This window comes from Microtus oregoni, unplaced genomic scaffold (genome assembly GCF_018167655.1).
Source record: "Microtus oregoni isolate MIOR12 unplaced genomic scaffold, Mior012 000000F_ref0000247, whole genome shotgun sequence".
In the NCBI taxonomy this organism is placed as follows: Eukaryota; Metazoa; Chordata; class Mammalia; order Rodentia; family Cricetidae; genus Microtus; species Microtus oregoni.
In genome coordinates this window covers 81608007-81633878 of record NW_024543059.1, presented here as the reverse complement: position 1 = coordinate 81633878, position 25872 = coordinate 81608007, and the positions used below count along the sequence as shown (strand labels likewise).

Below are 25872 nucleotides of genomic sequence, written 5' to 3'. Positions count from 1 at the left end.
CATACACTAGGCTATAGCATTGCATCCATTTTCCTTGGGAAGCCAGAAAAGAAGCCATGGCCACTTTACCAAATCAGAAAGGAACTGAAATGCATTACCCAGACTTGGAAAAGAGATAACCTGCACACTATTGGTGTGCCATCTGAGGTGGTCTTGGGGTCTTTTTCCCTACAAACCCCCAAATTCAATACTCTAAATCATAGGTTTGGCATTAAAATTATCTGAAGGTTATTTGAAGATAATTTATTGTAGAAGGTTGAGATTTTTAAGCCAGCTTTGAAAATATTTTTTTAAGATCTCACACTCCATGTTTTTCAGACAGATAAAATTCACAATCAGGTTGCCTCTGTTTTGTTTGTTTGTTTTTTTGCTTTCCTTTTAAAATTAACGTTAAGTCTGAACTGTCTGGCCCAAGTGGTTTTAGTTCAACTTCTGACTTCTTCTGTCAGTGAAAGCACTCAACGACTCTGACAACTACAACAAAAAAACCTCCGCGTAGGTGACCTGAACAAGAGCCTCAGGGCCCTGTGTCCGCTGTCTCCTTCTAAGTCTCTAAGGTTGACCTTTTACTGCCGTGGGGCAGTGACCACACCCAGGGGGTTCAAATAAGTGCAGAAAGCCTCAGGTGACGTTGAACGAGTTCCTGAAGAAACACTTCTGGTCCTTTCCACCTGAGAGGGCCTGCAGAGGGGCCTAATTCCTACCTTTTCAGAGAGAGCAGCTTCAGGGTAAACTACACTATCTATCTGAGACCCTACAGGTTGTTTCAGGGTAAATTACACTATCTATCTGGGACCCTACAGGACCGTACAGCTACACAGGGTGATACGGGGAAGAGTGGGCCCTCAGCACCTACCATTGATGTCGGCGAAGAGCTGGACCTCTTCCAGGGTATCCAGCTGCTTCTCAGGACAGCTGGACACACAGAGGGCTGTGGGACCAAGCCACTGGTCTTTGACTTCCAGGTCGCAGGCATTCATGAAGAACACGTGTCTACAGACGGAGGAAACAAAGCATGTCTCAGACCATGGAGACCCGTTGGTTTAACGGCGGGCTTTGAAAATGTAGCCTGTACCATCGTAAGGGGAACAACCAAGGCAAACTTTTGTAGCCAAATGCTCCCGAATAACTGAACATTATCACACCAACTGGAGGCATCTTGCGAACCATATCCAAGCATGACAAACCTCTCCTTTTCTAGGCTCTGCATCTGAGAAGCGGGGGAGATAGCAGGAGTCACCTGAGATGTCAAACTGCTCACGGTGTGTTAGAAACGGCCCCATGAGCGACTTAACGGAAACCACTCTAAAGTGTTCAAATGCTTCAGAGAAGAGCGGAGCTCAGGGAAGCGACGGTGGGAAGGAAGGAGCTGAGACTAGGGAATTAAAGCAGCTCAAGGGCCAGCAGAGCCAGGCGACCTTCTGCTTCTGGGCCCAGAGCTGGCTGTGGCCATCAGTGGGTTATGTGCAGTCGGCGGCAGCAAACCAAGGCTGCTAAAGTCACAGAAACGCAGGGAAAGAGCTCCTGGGGTCTGACTGGGAGGGGGAACACCTAGTGAAGGGGTCTAGAAGTCATTCTCCCTCCACTGACCGTGGGTGGAAGGAAGATCGTACCAGAGAAACGGTGGGGCGGATTTCATGCGTGAACAACACGAAAGACTTTATTTTGTTTAAAAATCTAAAATAGTGTTAAAATATACGTCCAGTTTGCCTACTTGATCATTTCCAGCACACAGTTGGGGGCACGGAAGCGCACAGATGGGTCTGTGCAATCCGTTCTCATCAGCAACCGGTGGAAACTGTTCCGAGAGACAAGCTCCTCATTCCCCCTCCTTTCCCAACCCAGGCAACCACCGGTTCACCTGCCCTCCCCCACCCTGAAGCAGAATGCAAAATGCACAGCTGCCTGTCTGCTGCTGAGACCCTTGGCATGGGCACAGTGAACATCTGCTTTAGTTCATGCAGTCTCAGGGGAGCATTAACACAGCCTGGAAAGACAGGCGTCATTACCAATGTAAAAAGATTGGCCGCAGAGAGGCTAAGGACTCTGCCCCAGGTCACAGAGCCGAGAAATGGTGGTGGCTGACCGCGAACCCTGAACTGGCTGATTCTATGACTGCTTGCTCCCTCACTTGCACGAGCTGCCTCCTTTCCAAATCGGGAAAGTTGCCCACGCTCTTAAACGAATGCAAAGTTTTGGAATACAGCCCCTCTCTAGGTAAGAGACCTAACTAACTCACAAGACTTACTTTTTGAGAGTCATGTCCTGCCCTGAGAGGGGGGCCCCTTCCACTGGGGAGTTCCTCTTGCCACAGACATTGCCGAAGCTGTCATAGCCGAAGAGGAGTCTTCCCGCTGCTCCAGCCACCACCGAGTAGCCCATGATGAACACCTGGCAAAACCCAGGGGCATACGATGACTGCCTGGCCACAGGGAGGAAAGCACAGCCCCTCACATCCCTGGAGATGCTGGTGTGAAACCTAAGCAGACAAGGGAGGAACGGCTACAGCTCCTCAGCCCTTCCTGCCCTTAGCAGCAATTCCATCCACGAAGGTAGGGTCCCAGCATGGCCAACGCTGGTGTAGCCGTGAGCAGGGAGGGCGCCCTGAAACACACAGACTTCGCCCTCTTTGGCTCTTTCTTCTCTCACCTCCTCTTTGGCTTCTTCAAGAGGTCATCACTCTGTGAATTTTTTTCAACCAAAGTTGACTGGGATGGTTTCCATTTTACCCCTTGAGCCTGTCTGGGTTGTGGAAGGGCATCGAGACTGTGCTAATATTTTCCCGTGTATATATGTGTGGGGATGGGGATGGTTGCATGTGTGCATGCCCATGCATGCGTGCATGCCTATGTGTGGAGGTCAGAGGACAACTTTGGCTGTTGCTCTGCATACGGCGTCCACTTTGGTTTTTTGAGACACAATTTGGCTGGCTTGAAACTCACCAAGTAGGTTAGGCTGGCTACCCGGTGAGCCCTAAGTGTCTGTCTTCATCTGTCTCCTCCCCTGATCAAATTCAGGTCCCTTAACTAGCAATGTCAACACTTACTGCCTGAACTATCAGGCATCCACCTTTCCTTAAAAATGTTTTTTTCATCTTACTTTTTAAAAAGTTGTAGAGAACTCTGTCAAGGCTCTACAGTCAACACACATCAACTCACAAGGCTGAAGGCATATTTGGGTTATTTGCTTAAAATTCACCAAGTAAAGAACTTAGGAGATAAAAAGGAATTTCAGGATTCTGTTTGGCAAGGGCATCTTGCAATCAACAGGTGTTTTTTGTTTGTTTGTTTGTTTGTTATTTTGTTGTCATTGTTACTGTTATTCTGTAAATCCACTTTTATAGGAAACGTGGAATATCTGAAACTTCAGTCCAAACCACTGCAACATCCGTACATGCCTGTTTGTCCACTGCCAAGGCTTCTTCTCACAATACAAACTCAGAGCAGGGGTAAGTTTCCTGATAGAAAGCCACCTAAAAGTTCGTGATACTCGCAAGCTTATTGAGGACCAGAGGCTGTGGGAAGCTATCCACTAACATAAGGGATGGCCACAAGTTCCAAAGTGACACTGACTTAAAGCCAACATACTTCAGGGGTTCTGCATTCATTGTCAGCTTTGAAATAAAATAATAACAGGTGAACAGGTGGTGCATGCCTGAAACCCCAGCTCTCAGGAGGCAGAGGGTGGAGGATGGGGAATTCAAGACCAGCAGTCTTGGTGACAGAATGAGTTCAAGGCCAACCCCAGGCTACGTGAGACCCTGTCTCACAACAACAACAACAACGACAACAACAAACAATAGTATTAAATATTCCTCAAGCGCTCAGGGATGCCAGAGACTGTTACAGAGGACACAAAGATAAATACAACCTGGTGCCTACCCCAAAATTCAGCCCCCAGGATTGTTATTACTGATGGCACTGCCCTTGGGGAGGGTTGAGCAAAGAGGTTTAGGGGAAGTACTTTGCAGCCCCCAAAGGAACAGGACTTATCAACTGTACCCCACCTGAGGGAGGGGACCCTTGTCCCTTCTTACTTCTCAAGTTCCTCCTCAGTTTAGCTAGTGAGATTTTTGGGATGTCCAGGTCACCTCTGCTAAAAGTTAGGGTCACCGGGAAGTACACGGAAGTGTGGTTCTGTGTGCCTAAATGCACTTGGCATGTCCATCTTCTGTCCACTTCCCTTCACCACTCCCGTGGCCTTATTTTCTTTGCTAAGGTGAGGCTGGTGAGCTCCCGGCCTCAGAGCCCAGACTCCAGCATCAGCATGTAGGAAGTGTGTGTGTTAGCATGCTGTGGCTTCAAATGAAGTTACTCTAAGCTGGGTCTGGGAAGTGGGAGTCTCGAAAGGGAACTAGGAAAGGGCGATGTGGGAGAGGACACTGGATGGTAAGTAGAGGCCAGGCTTGTTCAGAGCTTCCGGCTTGTTTTCTGGTTGTGGGTGTAAGACAAGCACAGGCTGGTGCTCTTTCTATCTGAGAGGACCAGTGCTGTTTGCAAGTCTGGCAACCCCCCTCCCCCCACTCTGCTTCTTTGACCAGCCCCGGCTGAGGGCAAGGACATCAATAATGATCCTGTCCTACACTTGGTCAGCTGGTATATCCATCACGGGACCCAGAGGTGGAAGAGTGAATGAGCGCGCGAGCACACACACACACACACACACACCTTGTTCCGCTTTAAATAGGTATCTGTAGCTAAAAACTTTGCAGAAGCTGGAAGCAGCCAGTCACCTAGGAAAGAACTCTTTACTAAATGCAGTAAAGAGAATCCAGGCACACAGAAACCTTTAGATTTATCCTGCGAACAGAGTGTACTTTCTCTGCAGTTTCCAGCTTAGGACATGGAATGTCTCAGTCAGCTCATAATTCTTGAGGCCGTGAAGGGCCATCTATGATCTTCTCCCTAGCAGCTGCCCGCCTGAGAGCCGGAGTCACAGAGGATCATTAAATAACATTAATAGCCCAAGGTCAAAGGCAGACACTGGAGAGACAGCTGCTCCCTGTATTTACATAAAGTGGGGGAGACCAGCAACCCTTGCTGGGGAAGGTAATAAGACTTGGTATACACAGCCTTTGTCAGGCTCCTCGAGGAGAGTTCAGTAAAACAGCAGCAGCAGCCTTTTACTGTGTGTCTAACCAAGTCGAGCTACGCAAAACCAGTTGGAAAATTAAAAACTGAATACATGCCTTCTTTACTCGGGAAGAACAAATGTGGCATTTCAGGGTAAACTCAATTGCTATTAGGTAGATAATATAGGGCACTGTGGGTTAATCATTTACTGGGCAGCACATAGCCTGCTCCGACTTCATTAACACAGCCTTTGAAAAAGGTGACTGAGGCTCTAAGACTGAGAGACTCAAGATTCAGCTCCAAGAGGCTCTCAGGATTGGCGTGACAGGGTCTGCCACCAATCACGTGTACCTGACAGGATGTGATGGCTTGCAGCATCAAATTGCTGAGCACAGTAGGCCAAGGACATGCACATGTGGTCGTGTGTGCCTCTGTATGCACACAGTTAAAAAAAAAAATCCCTTGGCTTTTCGCGATTTTTCCCTTTGTTAGAAAACAGCAAACGTTGAGGAATATTTGACTGCGGGACATGGTGGGTGTTGATGGACTTCCACTCTGAGAGTTTGGAGAGCAAAGGAATTCACCTCGCCCTCACCAAGAAAAAGACACCGCTGCGAACTGATTCTCCATTTCCTACTGGAGACCCAAAACATCTCTGTGTACTGCAAGAAGACAGCCTCCTCAGACAGTTTAGGAGCTTGTGAAATCCCAGAATAAGAATTTCCTAACTCCTGGTCATTCTGGGCACAAGTGTGTCCTTGCAGCATGAACATGTAAGAGATATTTGCGTCTGGACACACACAAGGGGGCCTTATGCCTGCCAGGCAGCCGTACTTACCAAACCAGTCCAAAAGAGAAAGAACAGGACCAGCCACGCCGTATCTGTGCATTTCCTATAAATCTGGGGTCGCCACTCGCGCTGCCCGGGTGTTTTCTCTGCGGAAACCTACCAGAAGAATGGAGAGTTGAGAAAAGGAAGAGAAACAGGTGGAATCAATCGAATCCAAACCTTTCCAAAGAAGGCTGCTTAAAGTAACTCAACTTTGTCACCTGACTCTCCTGGGGAGACCTGCAGGGTGGGTGTGAAGTCCTCTGGGTGCCAAATTCAACTGGAGGTAAGGGCACCCGTCTCCCCGCTAGTCCCTTGTGTCTTTCTGACCTCGGCCCCCCGATATTTGTGAGTACTGGGTCCTCCAGGCCAGGTGTCCTTAAAGGAGCGGTGTCGCGGAGAAGAGACTTGATCCCCAAGGGACATTGGAGGCGGAAGCGTCCTGTCTGTGCAGGTGCCCGCAGAGGCCGTTTCCCTAAGGCCCAGGTTGTCGCCCTTACCAAGTACTCGGCGCCCAGGCACTGCATGGTACACTCGTTAGCTAGATCGGTGATTGGCAGCCTTGGTGGCCGCGGTGCACACCGGACAGAGGTGCAACGGCCGGCCCAGGTGGCCCAGGCAGGGCGGGCAGGGTGCAGCGCCGCCTAGCGGCAGAGGGCGCTGATTACCCCCCACTTCCCACTCCGCCCCCAGGCCCGCCCTCTCTTCTGTCGCTTTCCTGGGAGCTTGGGTGGCACCCGCACAGTCCGGGCTCCCAGGAAGTGCACCTGACTATTGTGCGCCAGCCGCGGGCTGTCAGGGCCTGGAGTAGGAAGTGAGGCCTCTGGGATCAACCCCCGAGGGCGGGGAGCTTGCAGGGGTGTGTCACACACAGGTAATCGGTGCTTTCTGTGTGCAGAACCCTCACCAGCTATTCTGTGACAAGCCTCTAGTTGCGAGTTGTTATCCTTGAGCTACCGTTCGAGGGAGGCTGGGGCAGGACCGGAGGTGGTGCTCAGGGAGACACGCTGTCAAGGGCTGTCAAGGGTGTCTACCGTTCCATCTGCTATTTCTCCAAGGCTGCAGTCTCTGCCCAGAGTCTTTCAGAAGCTTGAGTCTCAGGAACTCAACAAGGACAAAGTCCCCAAGAGACCAAGGACTGACTTAATCTGTGTGGGGGTGTGGGATGTGGGATGTGGGGTGGGGGTTCACTTCTCTCTTACTCTGCCTCATCACCTGACTTTACGGTGGGCATTCTTTGAAGTACCCCGGGTGTGTACGTCCCAGGGGACAAGAGTTTCTTACACTCGGGTGGGTACAAAAGCGCTGCTGAGGAGAGGAATTAAAAACAACTGCAGAGGACCTTCTCAATCTCTCTGCCTTTTCATCTCCAGCTCAGCTACTGGCCCCTCCATGCCCTCAGGCTGCTAGCTCCCTGGTCTTCCCAAGGGCAGAAACTGGGTTGTAGCACTAAACAGTAAAGCAATAGAAAGGGAGCAAGTCCAGCTTGTACAGCTCGTGAGCTTCTGTATGTGAGGCCGTCCACGGCAGCAGGATCGACCCACGAGGGGCTGTCCACACTCTTTAAGAAGACCCGCTTTCCCTCCAGTGCAGAAGCTATCAACTGTCGGCAGCTCAGCTAGTAGGCTAGCCAGTCAGTCTTCCCTCCATATGGCAGCGTTGACTGGTTTGTTCTTGCGAAGGTTTGGAGCAGGCAACCGCAATCGACTCCAAGTTCCTTACTGCCAAGGACCCGGCGGTGTTTCAGGAGATATTATTTTGCCCTGGTCCTCCCTGGCCTCTGGCTCTTACAGTCTTCCCTGACTCCTCCTCTTTCCGGAATGTTCTCTGAGCCTTGTCGATGTAGTTAGGAGGAGGATTTGGGGGTGAATATCCTCAAAATATTTTTGCAAGGCCGGGCGGTAGTGCCGGCACACCTTTAATCCCCCACACTTAGGAGGCAGAGGCAGGCAGATCTCTGTGGGTTCGAGGCCAGCCTGGTCTACAAGAGCTACAAGTTCCAGGATAGGCTCCAAAGTTACAGAGAAACCCTGTTTCGAAAAACCAAAAATAAACAAATAAAATATTTTGCAAATATGTATAAAAATCTAAAACAGTAATACAAATATGATGGAGGAAGGTCATTGGCTAATAAAGGCACTGCCCTGGCCCATTTTATTGGTTAGAGGATAGGTGGGAGGAGTAAACAGAACAAAATGCTGGGAGGAGGAGGAAGTGAGCTCGGAGACTCGACCGCTTTCCTCGCGGGAGCAGACGCCTGAGAGAGACGCCATGCCCTGCTCCCGGGATGAAGCTCGGACCCAGGATGGACTAGGCTAGAATCTCCCCGGTAAGCGCACCTTGGGGTGCTACACACAGATGATTAGGAATGGGCTAAATTAATATGTGAGAATTAGCCTAGAAGAGAATGGGCCAAACAGTGATTAAAAGAATACAGTTTGTGTGTTGTTATTTCGGAGCATAAGCTAGCCATGTGGGCGGCCGGGTGTGGGGGACGCAGCCCTGCCGCCCCATATTACTACACAAATATATAAAAAATAATCAAGGGGTGGATAAAAGGGAATGATAGTTAACGGATCTCTGGTGTATGGGATGGAAATCCTTCTAGACTGCTCCTAACCCTCAGGACTTTTCCTGAATGCAGGCGTCTCAGAGCGAGTAGCTGGAACCCACGGGCCCCTGAGTTCATCTGTCCCAGCACTCCCCAAGCAGACAGCGTACAGCCCCAGAAAGACCACAGTTGAATCACAGCATCGGAAACAAGTTCTCACTGGAACAAATGGACGGAGAGGTTGAAATACACACTGCATGTATATTTATATTTGCATAGCTGGGTATGATAGTCACAGCGAGGCAGGAAAAACAATGACGAAACCAGAACCAAAAGTTCTATTAGGCACGGAGAACTTAATGATTAGAATGAATGCTTCCTGGTACCATTTAGTCCCCGTGTGGAATAAGTGGGAGAGGAGGCGTAGCTGAAGGCAGCTGAGTGACTGGTCTCACACATTTGAATGGCCTGCGGATGTATGAATTACTGGGTGAAATTCTCTCCTTTCTCTCACTAAGTAAGTGCGCCTGTCTCTCAGACATCTCTTACTCAAGCTTTGGGTGGTACACACCGATCTTGAGAAACCATTTCGTCTTCCTAAGTGCACACTGAGAGTTCTAACAGAAAGCTTGAGAAAGTCTTGAGTCTTTGTGGTTCCCGAGCCAGGTCCTGAGGGGCGTTATACCCAAAGAAACTGGAGAAAACACCTTGTGACAGACATGTTTTGGCATATCTATACAGTTATTAGTGCTGGAAGGTGCTTTCTTATGAAATATGCCAAGTGTTAGAGAGGGAGAAATTATTTCCAAGGCACTTGGAAACCTCTCCTTTCCTGTGTCTTCCCCACTAATCAATCCTACCTATAATTTCCTAAATAGACAAAAAAAATCCTTGAGTCTATATTGAAGGAAGACTTACATTACAAATGACTCTGAAAGAGGACTCTGGACTAATAACGCCATCATTAGCTATGGATGTTCGCTACAGGATCCCATGGTCTTGGCGGAGAGGAAGCCCGGTTTGTGGGGATGCGGAAGCGGCACAGGGTTTGTGGGGGATGCGGAAGCGGCACACGGTTTGCGGGGATGCGGAAGCGGCACACGGAGGGCAGGACTGACACCTCCCAGTCACATGCCAGCTTCGTGCTGACCTCAGCCCTGTTCTTTCGTTGTCCAGTTGGATAAACATCATGGCTGGCGGAGTCCATTTGTTTACTCTGAAATGTGAGTCTGCATTGGCATCTCATGACTGTTGGAAAACAAAGATACCATCTGCTTTGGCTTCTTACCAGATATCTCATAGAGATCTCAGTAATTTTAGTTAATATATGAGGACGTTTCTATAAAAACAGCTTACATTTGATTCCCTAAAGTTTTATTGCATTTGGCTATGTTTCAGTGAGCTTTCCATCGCTGAGATAAATACGCACACAAACATCAACTTAACAGAGGAAAGATTTGCTTTGTCTTGTGGTTTCAGTCCATCGCGGTTATGAAGAGCCTGCTATGATGACCAGGAAGCAAAGAGAAAGAATCAGGGCTTTTCTCCTCTCCCCTCTTTGTTCCATCTGAGCTTCTGTTCACGTTCAAAGTGGGCTCTCTCCTCTTAGTTAGTCTTTTTTTGGAAGCACCCTCCCAGGCATCCCCAGAGGCGTGCTTTTCCAACTTGCAGGCATCTTTCCCCTCCACCAAGGTGGCAGGGTTAACTCGCAGGTCACCGGTGCCTGATTCTCCTCCACATCCAACAGCGAGCCGTCCATTTGGAGGGAATGCATGGAGCTGCAGAGTCAGGGCAGCTGCTAACCACCCCACCACTTGGCTCTGCCTTAAAAATTCCTATATGGAAACCTTCTCAGGAGACATTCGCTGAGTTATCTTGAAGTTTGCAATCCATCAACATTTTTCTGTTTTTTTTTTTTTTTTGTGAAGTGAAGCCAAAAAGAAAAGAGGCGGGGGGCAAAGGAACGTGTTGGTGTTCACAGAGAAAAAGACTCATTGTTGTAGATATGAAAACCTAGGTCAGCTGGAGAGCATGAGGCTGGGTTTCCTTCTCTCTGACCTCTTTGCAAAATGAGAATGGACAGCCAGATTCTTCCTTTTCCCCAGCTCTGAAAACCTATGGTTTAAAAACCCATGGTATTTGCATGAAAACTAAGTGCCCAAAGCAATTAAATTACAGGTAAAGGAGAAAAAAAGTGGGAGAGAGGGGACCAATTAAAACTAAGGCTTATTCTTTGAAGGAAAAATTCTAGAAAAGAAAAAAAGAGACAGAATTCTGGCGAGGTCAATGGAAAAGGGGTGAACTGTGCATAAACCCTTATCTAGAAGATCTGTGCAGGTTCTAACCACAGCGACGGCAGTGCCGTTCCTCTACTTTGCTTTTTCCTCTACAATGCTATCTTCCTACAGATCTATAGTGATTATTTTCCCTTTTGTCCATATCTGTGTTTTACACGAGCTATATTATAGCATGAGTCAATTTTTTTTTTCATAGATTGGCATCCTCCATCCTCCACGAGACTTGAAAAATCCTGTGAGGGCTAATGTAATTACCACTTCCTAACAGCAGATGGCACTGTAAGCCAGTGGCTGTGTTAAAAAAACACTAGACCATCTACATTTTTTCGTGGATTCTGAGCTAGATATGGTCTCTTATCTATATTTCTGTTATTTACATATTAAATACTAATATTACAAAAAAGTCGAGGCAGCTTTTATACTCTATAGATGTTTACTTCAACGCTGTATATGTACTGTCAAAAGCTATTAAATAGCTGTAGCTTCTACATTCTTTAAATTGTCTAGAGTATTTAACATGTTATGAAACTCAGCACTATTTGGGATTAGTTAAACGATGCCTTACATCATTGTCTAGGAGGATGTGAGTTTAGGCAAACTCAGCCTTGAGTCCAGACTCCAGCGCGCGCCAGCTGTGTGAGTTGGGCCAAATTTAACGTATCCTGTATCAGCTACAGTTTCCTTGTCCCTGCCAGGGCCAACTTAGAGGAGTCCTGTTCTACGTTCACTATGTAAGTGGGCCCCAAGCAAACTCAGCCACTTCCTGCTGGTGTTAAATGCTTTCTGGAAGATTTAGTTAGCTAAGATATCAAACAGGCGCCTCTCATTTATAGTAAGGGGGTCGGTTTGTCTACGCTATTTAGTGAATTACTTTGTTCACTCAGGGGGCTGGGTAGGTCTTTTGGGGGGGGGGCATACAGACCCCAAAGAGTTTGCTCATCATCTTTAATGCTGTGGCTTCAGGGTAGAGCCTTCCGGAATGATATTAACTTGGCCTCTTCCAGGGTTCCCCAAACATACCAGTGTGAAAACTCTGCTCTAAAACATACTGCTGTTGAGGTTGTATTAACTGGCTCAGTCCTGCCCTGCTTGCAATATGCTGACTTTATCTATTAGGTAGTGGGAAACTAAGCCTATAGAGAGGAGTTCCTCTGTCCTTTCCGCCTCCCAGCCTGTCACACATCTTCCGTTTGCTGTAGCTTCCACTGGGGGCGTCCAGTGCGAGGGAGGAAATTCCACCCGCACTGTGAAATAGTGGGAGTTCCAGGCTGGCGAGCAGCTGTTCTAGAGAACCGAAGTTGATTTATCTGTTAACTGAGTTATGCCCCTCCCTAAAGTTCACACGTAGACATCCCAGTCCCCCAGCACCTCAGCATTTGGAGATTTTTGTTCGTTTGTTTTTTGTTTTTGTTTTTTTTTGTTTATTTGTTTTTGAGACAGGGTTTCTCTATTTAACAGCCCCTAGCTGCCCTCGTACTCCCTCTGTAGACCAGGTTGGCCTCGAACTCACAGAGATCTGCCTCTCTCTGCCTTCCGAGTACTGGAATTAAAGGCGTGTGCCACAATGCCTGGCGGAACCATTTCATTTTCTGAGTATTTATTTTTACTTTATGTATATGAGTATTTTGCCTGCATGTGTGTATAGACACCGTGTGCATGCCTGGTGTCCATGAAGGTCAGAAGAGGGGGGTCAGTTCCTCTGGAACTGAAGTTACAGATGACTGTGAGCCACCAAGTGGGTGCCAAGAAATGAACTTGGGTCCTCTGGAAGAGTAGCAAGTTCTTTTAACCACGTAACCATTTCTCTTCCCTCAGAATGATTTCTAAACAAGGACACTCCTCCCCTTCTGTTAGCCGAGAGGATTAATGAAGGATTTCCCACCCCTACCCTCTCTCCATATTTTGATGATTTATGATTTGTTTGCAAAAGCTTGCATCTAAAAATTGAAAAAAAAAACCACACCAAGATATTGAAAGCTCTACTAAATATAAACAACACAAAACCAGGGCAGTTCTCCTGCTTCTTAGTTTTGCACGCAAAGATGTTAGAATTAAATCTCACGTATGCACATGAATGATTTGCAATAAATTTGGGGGGCAGTTGCTTTCAGCTCATCTTGGAGACTGTAATGGCCCTCTGTGCTGAGGCTTTGGCGGGCACCTCTTAACTGATGGGGAACAATGGGCCGCAAGTCTGAACAGTGGACAATATCAGACGCTAGAGGGTCATGTTCTCACTGACTGATCCGATAGAATATCCCTTCAGCGACGTCGAGTGGCTTTAGTGACGCCGTAGGGGCATTTCACATGGCAACGCTGCGGAACGGCTCTAGCTTGCAGCTGGTCTGCAAATGCAAAAGCAACACGGTGAAGCAAGGAGAGGGCGGGCCTGTCAGGCCCCGCTAAGCGCTCCAGGTTCTGAGGTGGAAGGATAGCTTCACACTCGGTGCTAGCTGGCACAGGCAGCCAGTCTCCTGAGGTGGGCTGGCTTCAGGAAAGACAGGAAAGGCAGCTGGAAATGCCGGAAGTCTGACCCCCAGCACCTGAAGTCCCAGCCCTGCTCCCTGGCTTTCACCCAGTTCTTCCGCCTCACAATTAAACCCAGAAGATGGAGCCAGCTAACTTTAAGCAGAGCACATGGCCTCCCCTGTATTCTAAGGAGTTATTTACCAGATAAAGTGCGTGGTTGGTGAACTTTACCCTGCTAGCCAGAACCCCAGGCCTCCTGGGTAAACCTGCTTCTAATTGTCTAATTAATGAAACATGAGCCACAGTTTCTCGGCAACATGAGATAGACGTCATCTTGTGTTATGTTTGAGTGTGTTTTTCTCTAGAAAAATGGGATCCAAAGTGAAACCCTCATGGGAGCAAAAGAAGAGAGAATCGATGTGCTAGAAATGAAATTCCAGGTTATAAAAGTTATGAGGAAAGAAGCCCCCACCGGGCCCGGAAAGATGAGCCTTGCCAAAGTGTGACTACTTTCCAATTTAGCTGAATAAAAACAGGTTAATTTAAGATATAAGAGTTAATTAATAAAAAGCCAAAGGTAATAGGCCAAAGAGTATGCAATTATTATTAAGCCTCAAAATGGTTATTTTATAAGTGGCTTCGAGAACAGGAGGGCAGGAGAAAACCCGGTCCAGGGGGACCAGCAGGCTGGAGACTGTTTGTAGCTACATCAATGAAGACAAGGTTCAGTTCTGGGGAGCCACTTCAGGGACCTCAAGATCCTGTATATGACACTCGCAAGAATCCAGAATGTGTTATAAGGTGAAAGAATACACAAATAATAAATGAAATGAACTATTGGTAGAGCAAATTTTCACATAGACATAAGTAGATTAAATTAACAGCAAACAGAAAGTTAAATAAATTGCAAACAACAACTACAAACAGAGAACCACTGTGTGTTTCCAGTTCAAGTCTCAGTCCCCAAAGCGTGACTCATTCCTAGGAAACCTCGCAGATATAAATAGCAATGTTTGTTAAGTTCCTAGAAGATCCCGGCTGAGCTTCCCAATGATGCAAAAATTCAAAGGAAACACACGACTATGGGACATAAATCCATCCGAATTCAAAATTAAGTAAGATATCATTATTTTCTGTAATATTTCCAAAATTCTTGTGTCTTTATTCCAAAGCATGATCACAAAAGCTGTGGGGGACAGAAAAATGGGCAACAGACGTGACTACTTCACAAAAGACACACGAACCTGTGGAAGCTGTGAACACGGAAATGTCCAACCCCAGGTTCATTTGCTTGATTTTGGAGATGGGATTTCGCTAAGTTGCTCTGGTTGGCCCCAGTGTGAGATCTCCCTGCCTCCGTGGGCAGGCAGCTGGGACTGCAGGTGCTGTCCACCGCTCCCTGGCTCCAACTCCAAATTTTAAATGCAGATAACAGGGGTATCACATTTGTTGACACCGACACTTTAGCCATGACATCTCAAATTAAGGTGATCCAAATGCTGGCGACAGTGTGGGGAGTAGGGTGTGCTGAGATCCGGAAGGGACTGGATTGTGTGTCTCTTATGGACAATGCTCACCTCCCCACCTTCCTCTCTCCCCTCATCAAGCAGTAAGAAGAGAGATGCTCTATTCTTTACTGGACCATTGACCAGCTCTCCAGGTCTCAGTTTTCTTATCTATAAATTGGCAGAACAGAACCTAATGCTTTGCTGAGGGAATTAAATGTAATTATCTGTGGTGGACTTGCGGCTGATACATACCAAGTGTTCAGTAATGCTAGCTGCTGTTGTTCTTACGTTCCCATTCTAACTGAATTTTTCTAATTTTAATTGTTTAACTTATAATTAATTTATAATTTAAATTGCAATTTTGCATATAAAGTTATGTTAAATATAAAATTACTTATACATAAAGCTATAAGTAAATATAAAATACAATTTAGTTTATAATTTTTATAAACTGACTTAAATCATTTTTGGGTTGTAACTATAGACAAATGAATACACATTGTGAGTGGGCACGAAGCCCACCCTTGGCTGAGGAGTTATTGGCACTGAATAGGTTAGGATAGAGGAAAGGTCAATTCTCTTCAAGGGTGTGACCCCGGGAAGTTGACTGTACTACAGGACAGGACACACCAAAGAGGATTTGGGCAACACAGACTGGACCCAATGGATTTAAAGAGAGACAGGATACGAAGTTAAAGTGGTTAGAGAGGCAGGAGTGGATCTGGGAGGAACTAGGGGAGGGAGGAAAATATCATCAAAATGTATCTAAATTCTCAAAGAATTAATAAAATATTATTTTAAATAATTACATTAATTTATGATGCCCCAGTGGCTATAAGTAACTAGAAAACAGAGTCAGATGTACATACATATCAGCAACCACCTCACCACTAAATGGACTCATCAGGTTGTATTACACACACACACTCACACACACATAACAATAATAATTAGAGAACAAGAGGTCGTGAACTTGAGAGGGAATTAGGAGGAGGAACAGGGAGATGCTGGAGTGGAAAGGTCTAAATATACTACTCACATACAAAAACCTAAAAATAGAATAAAATAAATGTCAAAAACCTCCACGTTCATTTCACGATCTTGGACACATTTCACTTTTTAAAAATTCTACACATGACCAAGCTGAAGTAATTTTATGCACACAAACATTCTGGGCTCGGGAGATCAGTGGAGCGCCTTGCAGGCGTCGCAACCTGAGCTTGTTTTATTGATCACGTGAGAAGCAAGCTCAGAGCACGTGCTTGCCGTCACAGCGCCGGAGAAGGGGAGGCAGAGAGTGTCTGGTGTGTCGGCCAGTCCATCAAGACCCCTAGAAAGCTTGAGCTTCCCCTCTGACCCCTGCAGGCACGCACACCCGTATGTGCTTGTGTGTATGTCAACCCCTTCAGACATACAGCACAATTTTATGCATAAAATGTTTAGAATGAAAAATGTCTATTCATGATAATTAAAACCTGAAAACCCTACCAATGTCTTCAGAAATGTATAAATTACCCACAAAGACGCTGTCTATGACTCACACATTTTTGAAGATATCATAGTACGATGCACGTTTATGAGCCAGGCCCAGTGAAAAAACAATTTTCTCACTCCTGTCTACAGCATGACTACCACCACCTAAAATAACACCATAAGAAAAACCCTGGAAGGAAACTTAGTAACATGTTAATAATGGATTCCTAGTGGAGAAACAATAGAAGATCCAAAATCCTTCTCCATCCACTTCTGTAATTCCCCATTGTCTTTAATAATGAGTCTCCCCACCCACACAGGGCACCAGCTAAGGTCCCTGCTTGTACTGCGTGGATAAACGGAACAGCTCAGTTTGAACTGTTTTCTTTGGATAGAATGTCATCGTCAGATCAGGAGACCCGCAACTGAAAAGTCTCCTATAAGGACGCGGAATGCTCTGAGACTGTGCCAGAACACAGTTTAGTGGAGATGGACCTGGGTGCGGGTGCAGATGATCAAGTGAGAGCAAACAGCATCGTAGAGAAGGAGGGGAAGCTGGGTCTTGGTAGGACTTGCCAAAGTGCCAGAAATTCCAAAATCAGGGCAAGGATTCCAGAGCAGAGGCCACTATTTATGTGGGCAAAAACCCCACAAACCTTATCTCTATAAAGAAGTGAGTGAGCTCTGGCTAGAACAGGCCGCCACTGTTATTCTTGAGTTTGTATTATTTGTTTCAACCCCGAACCATTTAATGATTGAATTCAAACAATGTCGGAACCCTAAGACAGAATCCTATACTTTGGAGTTGTATGCTGGCTTTACTGGTGTTAGTACTAGACTGTCTAAGGGAGGACATGAGAGGCGCAGTGCCCACTCCTGCTCTCTGTGACAGGAATCTTCTCATCTCTCTCTGGCGTTGCCGGAGCATATTGCCGGAGCTGCGGTTTCTGAAGAGAAAGATTTTGCCTGGGTTAACTCGGCTCGCTTCAGAGAAATCATTTTCTGGAGAACTTATGTTTCTTTCTTTTTTTAAAAATATTTATTTATTTATTTATTATGTATACAATATTCTTTCTGCGTGTATGCCTGAAGGCCAGAAGAGGGCACCAGACCTCATTACAGATGGTTGTGAGCCACCATGTGGTTGCTGGGAATTGAACTCAGGACCTTTGGAAGAGCACGCAATGCTCTTAACCGCTGAGCCATCTCTCCAGCCCCCAGAACTTACGTTGCTTGACCAAGGCCACACAGCTGGAAAGCAGCAAAGTCGGGACGTGTGAGCCCAAGGTGTAGGGTGTAACCCCCTTTCTCCCCAATGTCAAACATTTCACAGCTATGACTTCACCGAGGCGAGCGAGGTTGCCCTGCACTGCTGTCTACTCCCAGCTTCTTCTCCTCAACTGAGCCAAGTCCTTCCACGACAATAGGTATAAATCTAGCTCGCTTTTTAAATGGCTGCACTGCATTTTGTTACATGGAAATTTTGTTTACCTTTCTCTTTTCATTTCTTTTTATTTTTTTATTGTAGAAGTTTTGCCTGTATGCGTGCATGTATGTAGGTGCTCGTCATGTGTACCAAGAGCACACAGAGACCAGAGGGGTGTCAGAGTTAAGAGCAGCCATGTGGGCGCTGAGATCCGAATCCAGGTCCTGACTAGAGGAACAAGCGCTCTTAATTGATGAATAAACTCTTCAGCCCCCACTTTTTCATTTTATGTTTGTTTTTGTTTCTGTGGGTTTTTTTTTAAAGTTTTTCCTTCCTTCCTTCCTTCCTTCCTTCCTTCCTTCCTTCCTTTCTCCCCTTCACACCCTTTCTTTTGAGATAGGTCTCGTTGTGTGTAGCTCTAGCTGTCCAGGAACTCATAATGTAAACCAAAGTGACATTGAATTCAAAGATCAGTCTGCCTGGCAGATCTCTGTGAGTTTGAGGCCAGCCTGGGTCTATAGAGTGAGTTCCAGGACAGCCAGAGGTACACAAGGAAACCCTGTCTCAAAAAACCAAAACCAACCAATCAAACAAACAAACAACAAACAAACAAACAAAAACCATTCAAATCAGTCTGCCCCTTCCTCCTGAGTGCTGGGATTAAAAAGACCCTTACTCCTGGATTATCCCCCACCCCTTTTAAAGACAGCATTTTGCCACAAAGCTCAGGTTAGCTTTGAACTCACTATGTTTCTCAGGTTAAACACATGCTATTGTTTGCCTCAGTGTCTCAAAGTTCTTGAGTTTCAATCATGAGTCGCATGCATGGCCAAAGGTGAGAAAAACCATTCTAGATAGTTATTGTAAATTAGAGATTTGTGTAATGCTTACATTACAAAAGAAATTCGATTTGATATGCTTTCAAATTTGATGGTTATTTTAAAATTTCCTCAAGAAGCACCTAAATAAACAAAGGAAGTGGATGCTCTGTGCATCTTTGTACAATTGTCAGAGTTCTGATTTTAAGCTCATGTTACTTCCAGCAGTCACTCTGTTCAGCTTTAGGTCCTTTAATGTTTTCCAGAAGTCTACTGTGTGGGATGTGCAATCCTGACCTGTGGAACTGGAGAGGGGGGCAGCAGTTCACCCCGCAGTCGGCACCGCAGTTCACGTATGTATAGCGGCACACCAGGAGCCCTGGTCAGCGCATGATCGCATGTCTGGGAAGGCAGTCCACGTTCGTGCTGTTGTTTCTGGGTTCTCCAGCACATGCTTCTTTCATGACTATTTTTTGTTAGGAACATTTATTGTTTATACTAAAAATAACAAGAGAGTTTAGAAACTCCTAACTGGATTTTAATAGACTGTTTGCCTAAGCACCGTGTTCTAAACGATCATAGTTATGTGAAGGTCAGTTTAGGGTCAAGTAATAAATTCTGGCCTATAAACTGTTAGCTGCACAAATCAAAGCTCCCGAAGTCCCTTGCTTGTTTCTGCCCATCTCTGTAGTAAGACAGAGATGCTGTCTTACTTACTGATGCTGGTTCCTCATAGAAATCCATTATTTGCTGTCCCAAAACCACTCTGGGGGAAGCTTAGGGAAAGTGGGAGGGGATAGGCCGTGGTCTGCCAGCTTGACCTGTGAGATTTCTGCCCCCAAAGCTCAAGAAGACCAAGCTGAAATAAAGCGTTTTCCCCCTCTCCTCTCTTTTGCTTCTCTGTCGTGTGTGTACAGGAGGGACAGTCCCCAGTGACTCTCCAGGTATTGCCGTCTGTCACAGGACTGTCCCGGAGAAGCAAAGCCAGCATCCAGGGGTTATCTCAAGCACCAGGAGAGCTGGCAGATGGAAATGAGTTCCATGATGCAGAAAAATGGCGTGTGATGCAAGCCTCAGTGGGGTTAGCGCTGAGCGGAAGGGGGCTAGCCTAGCCTTCCCATTGCACTTCTCTTGAGTCAGCCGTTGGCTATCCCTGGCTATTCCCTAGCTTGCAGGTTCCTCTGCTGCTGCTCTTTAGGATGTGTGATGAGGAAGACAAAGCTCTGACCCTAAGCCAGTGAATTAGCCCTTTACAGCTCTGCCAACTCTAGCGAAAACACCAGCATTATTGTAGACATGATCGTAGACACGGTGGGATCCTGACCAGGCTTCGTGTGCAAGACAGAGCTGTTAGAAAGAGATATCCTCATGCATCCGTGCAGACCAACACCCAAGACCTCAGGAGACCCAGCAGATAGGCTGTGAGGGAATGGGTCTGGGCTCCTGCCACCTATACACTGTAAAGAGCTCATTTGGCAGAGACGTAAGACAGATCTGTTCTTAGGCTCCACTCCTCACTGGACCTACCTGTCAAAGGGAAGGACACTACCACGCACTTGAGAAAGCATGGGAAGCCTAGCCGACACAAAGGCTTTTTCGGGTCAAGTCACTGAATTTTCCTCTTGCCATTTGTGCTCACTAGACCAAGGTCAACGATCAAGTCATCAAACTCAGACATCGGTCTTTCAGGACAGAAAACAAGGGAGTTTTATATCCTGTTGGGTCACATCCTGTTCACAGTGGCAGGAAGTGGGGGCCAAAGCCCAAGAGAGTTGGGAAAACATGATGTTTGCACGAAATGTGTAGTGAGTTCTGGTGTACAGTTCGGAACAACGCTGTGGATAAACCGTGGTCAGGGAAGCCCTAAAATTCTTGTCCAATGAAACGCACTACAAGTTATTCATCTGTGTTTGACCTAACATTATGCAAATCTTAGAAACAAGAGAGTCTTATTGGCCATCTGAAAATGTATCACGTAAGCCATGAGTGTTGTCCCTAAAAATAGAGGTGCAATGTTGGGAATTCCTGAGGGACAGACAGTCCTTGGGACCACGGCATTACAGACCTTGTTCAGAACTGAGGATGTTGTGGTTCTTCTTGATGGGAAGGGATGTGTGTCAGGAGTCATGATGCAGGCCAAAGAACACTGCCTAAAAGGCAGTAGGCTTGTGCAGAATTGGGGGCACGTCAAACTCCCAGCTCACGGTATAACTTGTCTTTCCTTTGTTTGGTGGTTGTCTCCTGTGACAGAAGAGCTTTTGCAGCCTTGGCTTCACCTTCATTGTTCTCCTGCCTTCTCATTTTCAGTTTCCTGTAGCTGGGGCAAGATGATGACTCTGGGAATCTCCCACCTACTTCTCAAAGTGTGATACAAGGGAAAGCGACTACTACTTCTTGGGATTAGGTGAATAAATAGCATCCTCAGGACACACCTGAGTGGCCCCTCTAGTTCTGGGCTTTCTAGTAACTCAGAACTGCTGTGCTTCCGAGTCTAGCTAGTAGGACTCAGAGTTTTGGTTGCTGGCCCCAAGAATCACTCTTTGAGAACTATGTGCTCAGAAAATGTCACTCGATGGTCCTTTTGATTTTCCTCCAGCTTTTTTTCATCTATGTGAAGTAGATGTGCTAAACATGGACCACAGCTGGTGGGGATTTATATCTTAGGATCATCCATGTGTTTTGAGTGGAAAGGAAGCTCACAGGTAGATGGGATAAAGGCTTCATCTGTCATTGGAGATTTTAGCCGATAATCATTAAAAAAAAGAGAGATATAAAGGAAAGATCTGAGATTGACATAGAAATAGGTTTTAAATTATAACCACTTTACTATTACAACGCCGTGGCATTTCAGCCTGTACGCTGAAAGAAATGAAGGTTATAGCTAGCTGCCTAATGAAGACCTTGGGTAGAAAACCAACTGATGCGTGAGTTCAGAATCACTCAGATGTGTTCTCAAGTGCTGTATACGTCTGAAAGGTCCTGCTATCTGGCCAGGTCAGCAGGTAAAACTATGTGCCTCTGTTGTGTATACATGGCCTCTTTTCTGTTTTCACCTCACTGTTCCATTCTTTGGGAAGTGTGGGAGCGAAGGTTCCCCCTTGCCGACCTCCATAGTGCTTGCTGTAGGGAAGACAACGCGTTAAACTCTGGGCTTGCACCTCCTTGGATCCTGCTATCTGGAAGCAGGGGACAGCATTGCTCTACTATGCTGGAGAAAGGCTGGAGCAGCTGTGCTTGTCTTACTCCAGGCTGTACTTTCAGGACGTGAAACAGCTAGAGCTTCCTAGAGCTTCTTGGCTCTTTCTTTCCTCTTGCAGCTCAAGTTCTCTGCTTCCCGTCACTGCTTTCCAACTCAGTTCCTCAGACAGATAGGAGTGTGACAAAACAGTGTGTTCTAAAGTGGACCGTGTATTCGTCGGGCGGTGTGATCTCTGTCTTTATTTTTAGTCTGGCTTGGAAACTTCAGTTGATGATCACTGGTTTCTACAAGCTGGGACACTCATTACTGGACACCCCTGGTTACAGAATATAGGTTTATGTAATAGGAAAAGGTCTTTCAAAAATGTAATCCAGAGGAAGAGAAACGTCAGTAATTTCCGGATGTTTGGGTTCCCCTTTTTCCCCCCATGAACTATTTGGTTTCATGTGGGACTAAAAAAAACTGCCTAAGAGGACAAAAATAATTTCCTTTGTAGCTGTACCTCATAAAACGACGACACATTGTGTTTTTTTTTCATGGAAAGTCTATTTCTAGAAAGAATGCGGGCCACCGTCAGGCTCATGAGTAATAACTATTTGGCAAGATGATGCTTGCCACAGACAATCACTCTGAGCCCTTCTTTGGAAGGTTTAGGCTTCTGTTTCATTTTCATCATTTGTACATGCTCATCTGCGGCACACAAAACCCAGTTTATTAGAAAACCCAAAAGATATGTGTACAGGGTTATGGGATCTCCTTTTATTTCCTAGATAATGACTCAGCAATTTAGATGCACCAAGTGGAGTAGAGAGAGCATCCCTCCTGAATTTACAAAAACCCAAAGCACAGGGAACTACAGACCTTCGCACGCTCAGGCGTCTTCCCCCATGCGAAGGTCTGTAGTTCCCTGAGCTTTAGGAGACAGAAATTGGGGTTCAACCTGAAGGTCAGAAAGGCAAAACAATCAGCCACTGGCTCTTACCTCTACCTCAGCCCAAAATGGCGATCCTGCTTCCAGGAATCTCAGAATGAGACTGAGAGCTGTCTCCTATCGTTTTATAATCCTCTCTAGTTCTGGGATTAAGGGCGTGCACTGCTACCGCCTGGTTTCTATGGCAAGCTAGTGTGGCTACTGGGATTAAAGGTGTGTCACCATTGCCTGGTCTGTAAAGCTGGCCAGTGTGGCTGTTTTACTCTGAACTTGAGGCAAGCTTTAATAAGATACAAATGCGAGGCCGCTGCAGGATTTGGCATCCAGTGCTTTTCGGAGCAGTGTGTGTTCTGCACAGAATTTCCTTGTGCAAACAAAGCATGGTTTGGCTCAGATTGCCTCCAGCTTATTCTCTCTCTCTCTCTCTCTCTCTCTATATATATATATATATATATATATATATGTGTGTGTGTGTGTGTGTGTGTGTGTGTGTATCCCAAAGATTTAATGATGGTGTGAAATACCATCATATATGTGTGTGTGTGTGCGTGTGTGTATGTATATATATATATATATATCTGGAGTTTCAGACATTTGTGAAATAAGTTGGGACATGAGTTCCGGGAACAGAACTCAGAACCTCTGCAAAATCACTAAATGCTCTGCTTTTTCTTTTGAAAGACAGGGTTTCCATCCTGGAACTCACTCTGTAGACCAGGCTGGCCTTGAACTCACAGAGCTCCATCCACCTGTCTCTGCTTCCCCAGCACTGAGATTAAAGGTGTGACTCTCAATAAATGCTCCCAATAGCTGAGTCATCTCTCTGGCCCGTTTGTTCCTTTGTGTTGGGTTATTCTTCTTATGTTGTAAAAATCCTAATGAGTTCTTTATCGAATACATGATTTGCAAACACCTGCCTTTAGGTTGTGGCTTGTCTTTTAATTTTCTTTCTCAAAGTTTATTTTAAGTGACTTAAAAATTACACATGCCATTAGGGGAATCTTGTATTTGTTTTGATACATATATATATAGTATAATGTTTATATATGTATATATAGTATGTACTATAACAGCATAGATACTATACACCATACGCATATATGCAAACATAATATTATATAATATATACATTATATATAATACTATATAGAGAGTATAATGTTTACATCTGGCTAACCATATTTATCCCCTCAAACATTTACCATTTCTTTAAAGTGAATCTTTTTTTGAAATGTGTAATTCATTTTTTAATTTTCTTTTTTTAAAAAAAACAGTTATCATGTATACAGTGTTCTGCCTGCATGTATACCTGCAGGCTAGAAGAGGGCATCAGATCTCCTTACAGATGACTGTGAGCCACTGTGTGGTTGCTGGGAATTGAACTCAGGACCTGCAGGCTAAAGAGCAGCCAGTGCTTTAACCACTGAGCCATCTCTCCAGCCCTCTTTTAATCTTCTTAATGACTCCTTTGGAAGAGTAAAACTCGATTTTGATGTAGCCCAACATAACTCTTAGAAATTTATTGATTATACCTTTGGTGTCACATCTAACAAATGTTTACATAACCCAAGGTGACAGAGTCTATTTATTTTCTAGAAGTTTTTTAGTTTTACAATTTAAATTTTGGTTATGATCCATCTTGAATTGTATATGGTGTGGGGCCAGGGCTTCCTCTTCCTCCTCCTCCTTCTCCACTTTCTCCTTCTCTTCTTCCTCCTCCTCCTTTTCTCTTGTGAATGTATAATTATTCCATTCATTGCACGATTGAGACAGAAGCGATTGCTGGATCAGGAGTCACATGACACAGTGGTCTGGGACATGTGCTGACTGGCAATGAAACCACATCTTGAGCATCAGCTACAACGGTGTCATAACCTGGCTAAAGTTATACAGTTCCCTGCCATTCTCTGAGAACTATGCCCTTGGCATCAGCTCAACAGGCAGGCTGAAGGCGGGGCGGGATCCATGGCCCTGCCTCTTCTTCCACAGCAGCACTGCTCTCTGCTGCCCCCTAGGGATGCAGTGTTACCTCCTCCTGCAGGGAAATTACCAGGTTGCCTGGGCTGCGGAGTGACTTTAAGGTCATCCCAGAAAATACAATGAGACCATTGTTCTCAAATAAAAGTTTTAAAAGGCTGGAGGGGGTGGTTACAAAATTTGCCTAACACGTTGGGGGGCCAAAGGTTCTGAACAGTACTGAAACAGAAAAGAAAGAAAAAAATAAAAGAAAGAAAAAAGTAAGGAAAAACAGAGTTCTGACATCAAAACTACCTTTCCTTTTTGGTGCATGTTTTTGCAGACCATCCTTCTAGAGCCTTTTCTGTCTCACCAAGCCATAGCACTAAATCCAGAATCTTGGCTTAGTGGACCCTGACAGAAAACAGGGCCTGTCTAACTTCATTCCATAATCTTAATGTCCGTTCCCAAACACATTCCTAGAATCCTGTCTGTATAGGTTGGAAAAGTCATGTACTTCTTTTGGAGTATAAATTCACCTTTACACAGGTCACGCTCTGTACCTCATCTTTGGGACTTGAATTTAGGAATTTAGCAGCAATGAAGGCACCAAGGAGGAACTTGAAGAGACTCAGAAGTGTCTAAGCCAGGTGACAACCTTAGGGTACTCCATTATGATTTCCTCAGGCGACATAGGCCCGGGTTCTCTCTGTGGGAGTGAGAGGAGGGGCTGCTCTTACTGGTAAAGAACACTAATTTAGTCCCTGTTTTGTCTAGGAGGAAATTCCAGCTCAGCCATTTGAAGGACTGTCTTGCCCCGGAGTTGTATATACTATGTCATTGAGAGTCTCACTGAGTGCCGAATTGTCTCTAAGAACTACCTAGGTAGCCTAATCACCCATCGGCCTCAGCAACTGGTAGCAACCCTCCGTATTTCCTTAGGTCTCAGCTCTGGCTCCAGGGCTCCTGGGTGAGCACGGAGCCGGTTTCCAGAAGTCGCAGTTCCTAACTCACTGCTTCTGCCCACGCCTCTGGTTTCTGTTGCTCTGGGATTGACATCTGCTCTCCACTTTACCAAAGCTTCTGAGGAGAAATACAAAGATTGGTGTCCTGGGAAATAAGGGGTTGAAGAAGATGCAGGGAGCATCATAGAGTTAAGTTTCAGTCCCCAATCACACTGTCCTCCTGACGGAATCCCACTGACTCACGGAAAGCCATCCCATCTTCTAGGAATCGATTCACCCTTTGTCCCCAAACCCTTGTTCCTACAGCTTTGTGGTCCTATCTTATCCTAGTGTGTCAGACTGAGCTGCTTAACTGCCTAAGTGCAGGAGTTAAAAATT

At 45.9% G+C, this 25872-nt stretch overlaps 1 protein-coding gene across 4 annotated transcripts in view; it reads right to left on the bottom strand.

Annotated features, from left to right (window-relative positions):
* Positions 1-6518, bottom strand: part of Slc44a3 (solute carrier family 44 member 3) — a 69457-nt gene extending 62939 nt beyond the window's left edge. For 2 of the 4 annotated variants that reach the window (XM_041651968.1, XM_041651974.1), the window contains exons 1-4: positions 6402-6518; positions 5911-6018; positions 2249-2391; positions 857-993 (exon numbers count right to left, since the gene is read on the bottom strand). In XM_041651968.1, the coding sequence (XP_041507902.1) occupies positions 857-993; positions 2249-2391; positions 5911-6018; positions 6402-6428 (415 nt within the window). In that variant the 5' untranslated portion in view covers positions 6429-6518. Of the gene's footprint in view, positions 1-856; positions 994-2248; positions 2392-5910; positions 6019-6122; positions 6357-6401 lie in introns of those variants that run through there. The other 2 variants (XM_041651983.1, XM_041651993.1) reach the window with 2 other exon arrangements.
* Positions 6519-25872: the final 19354 nt, after the last annotated feature.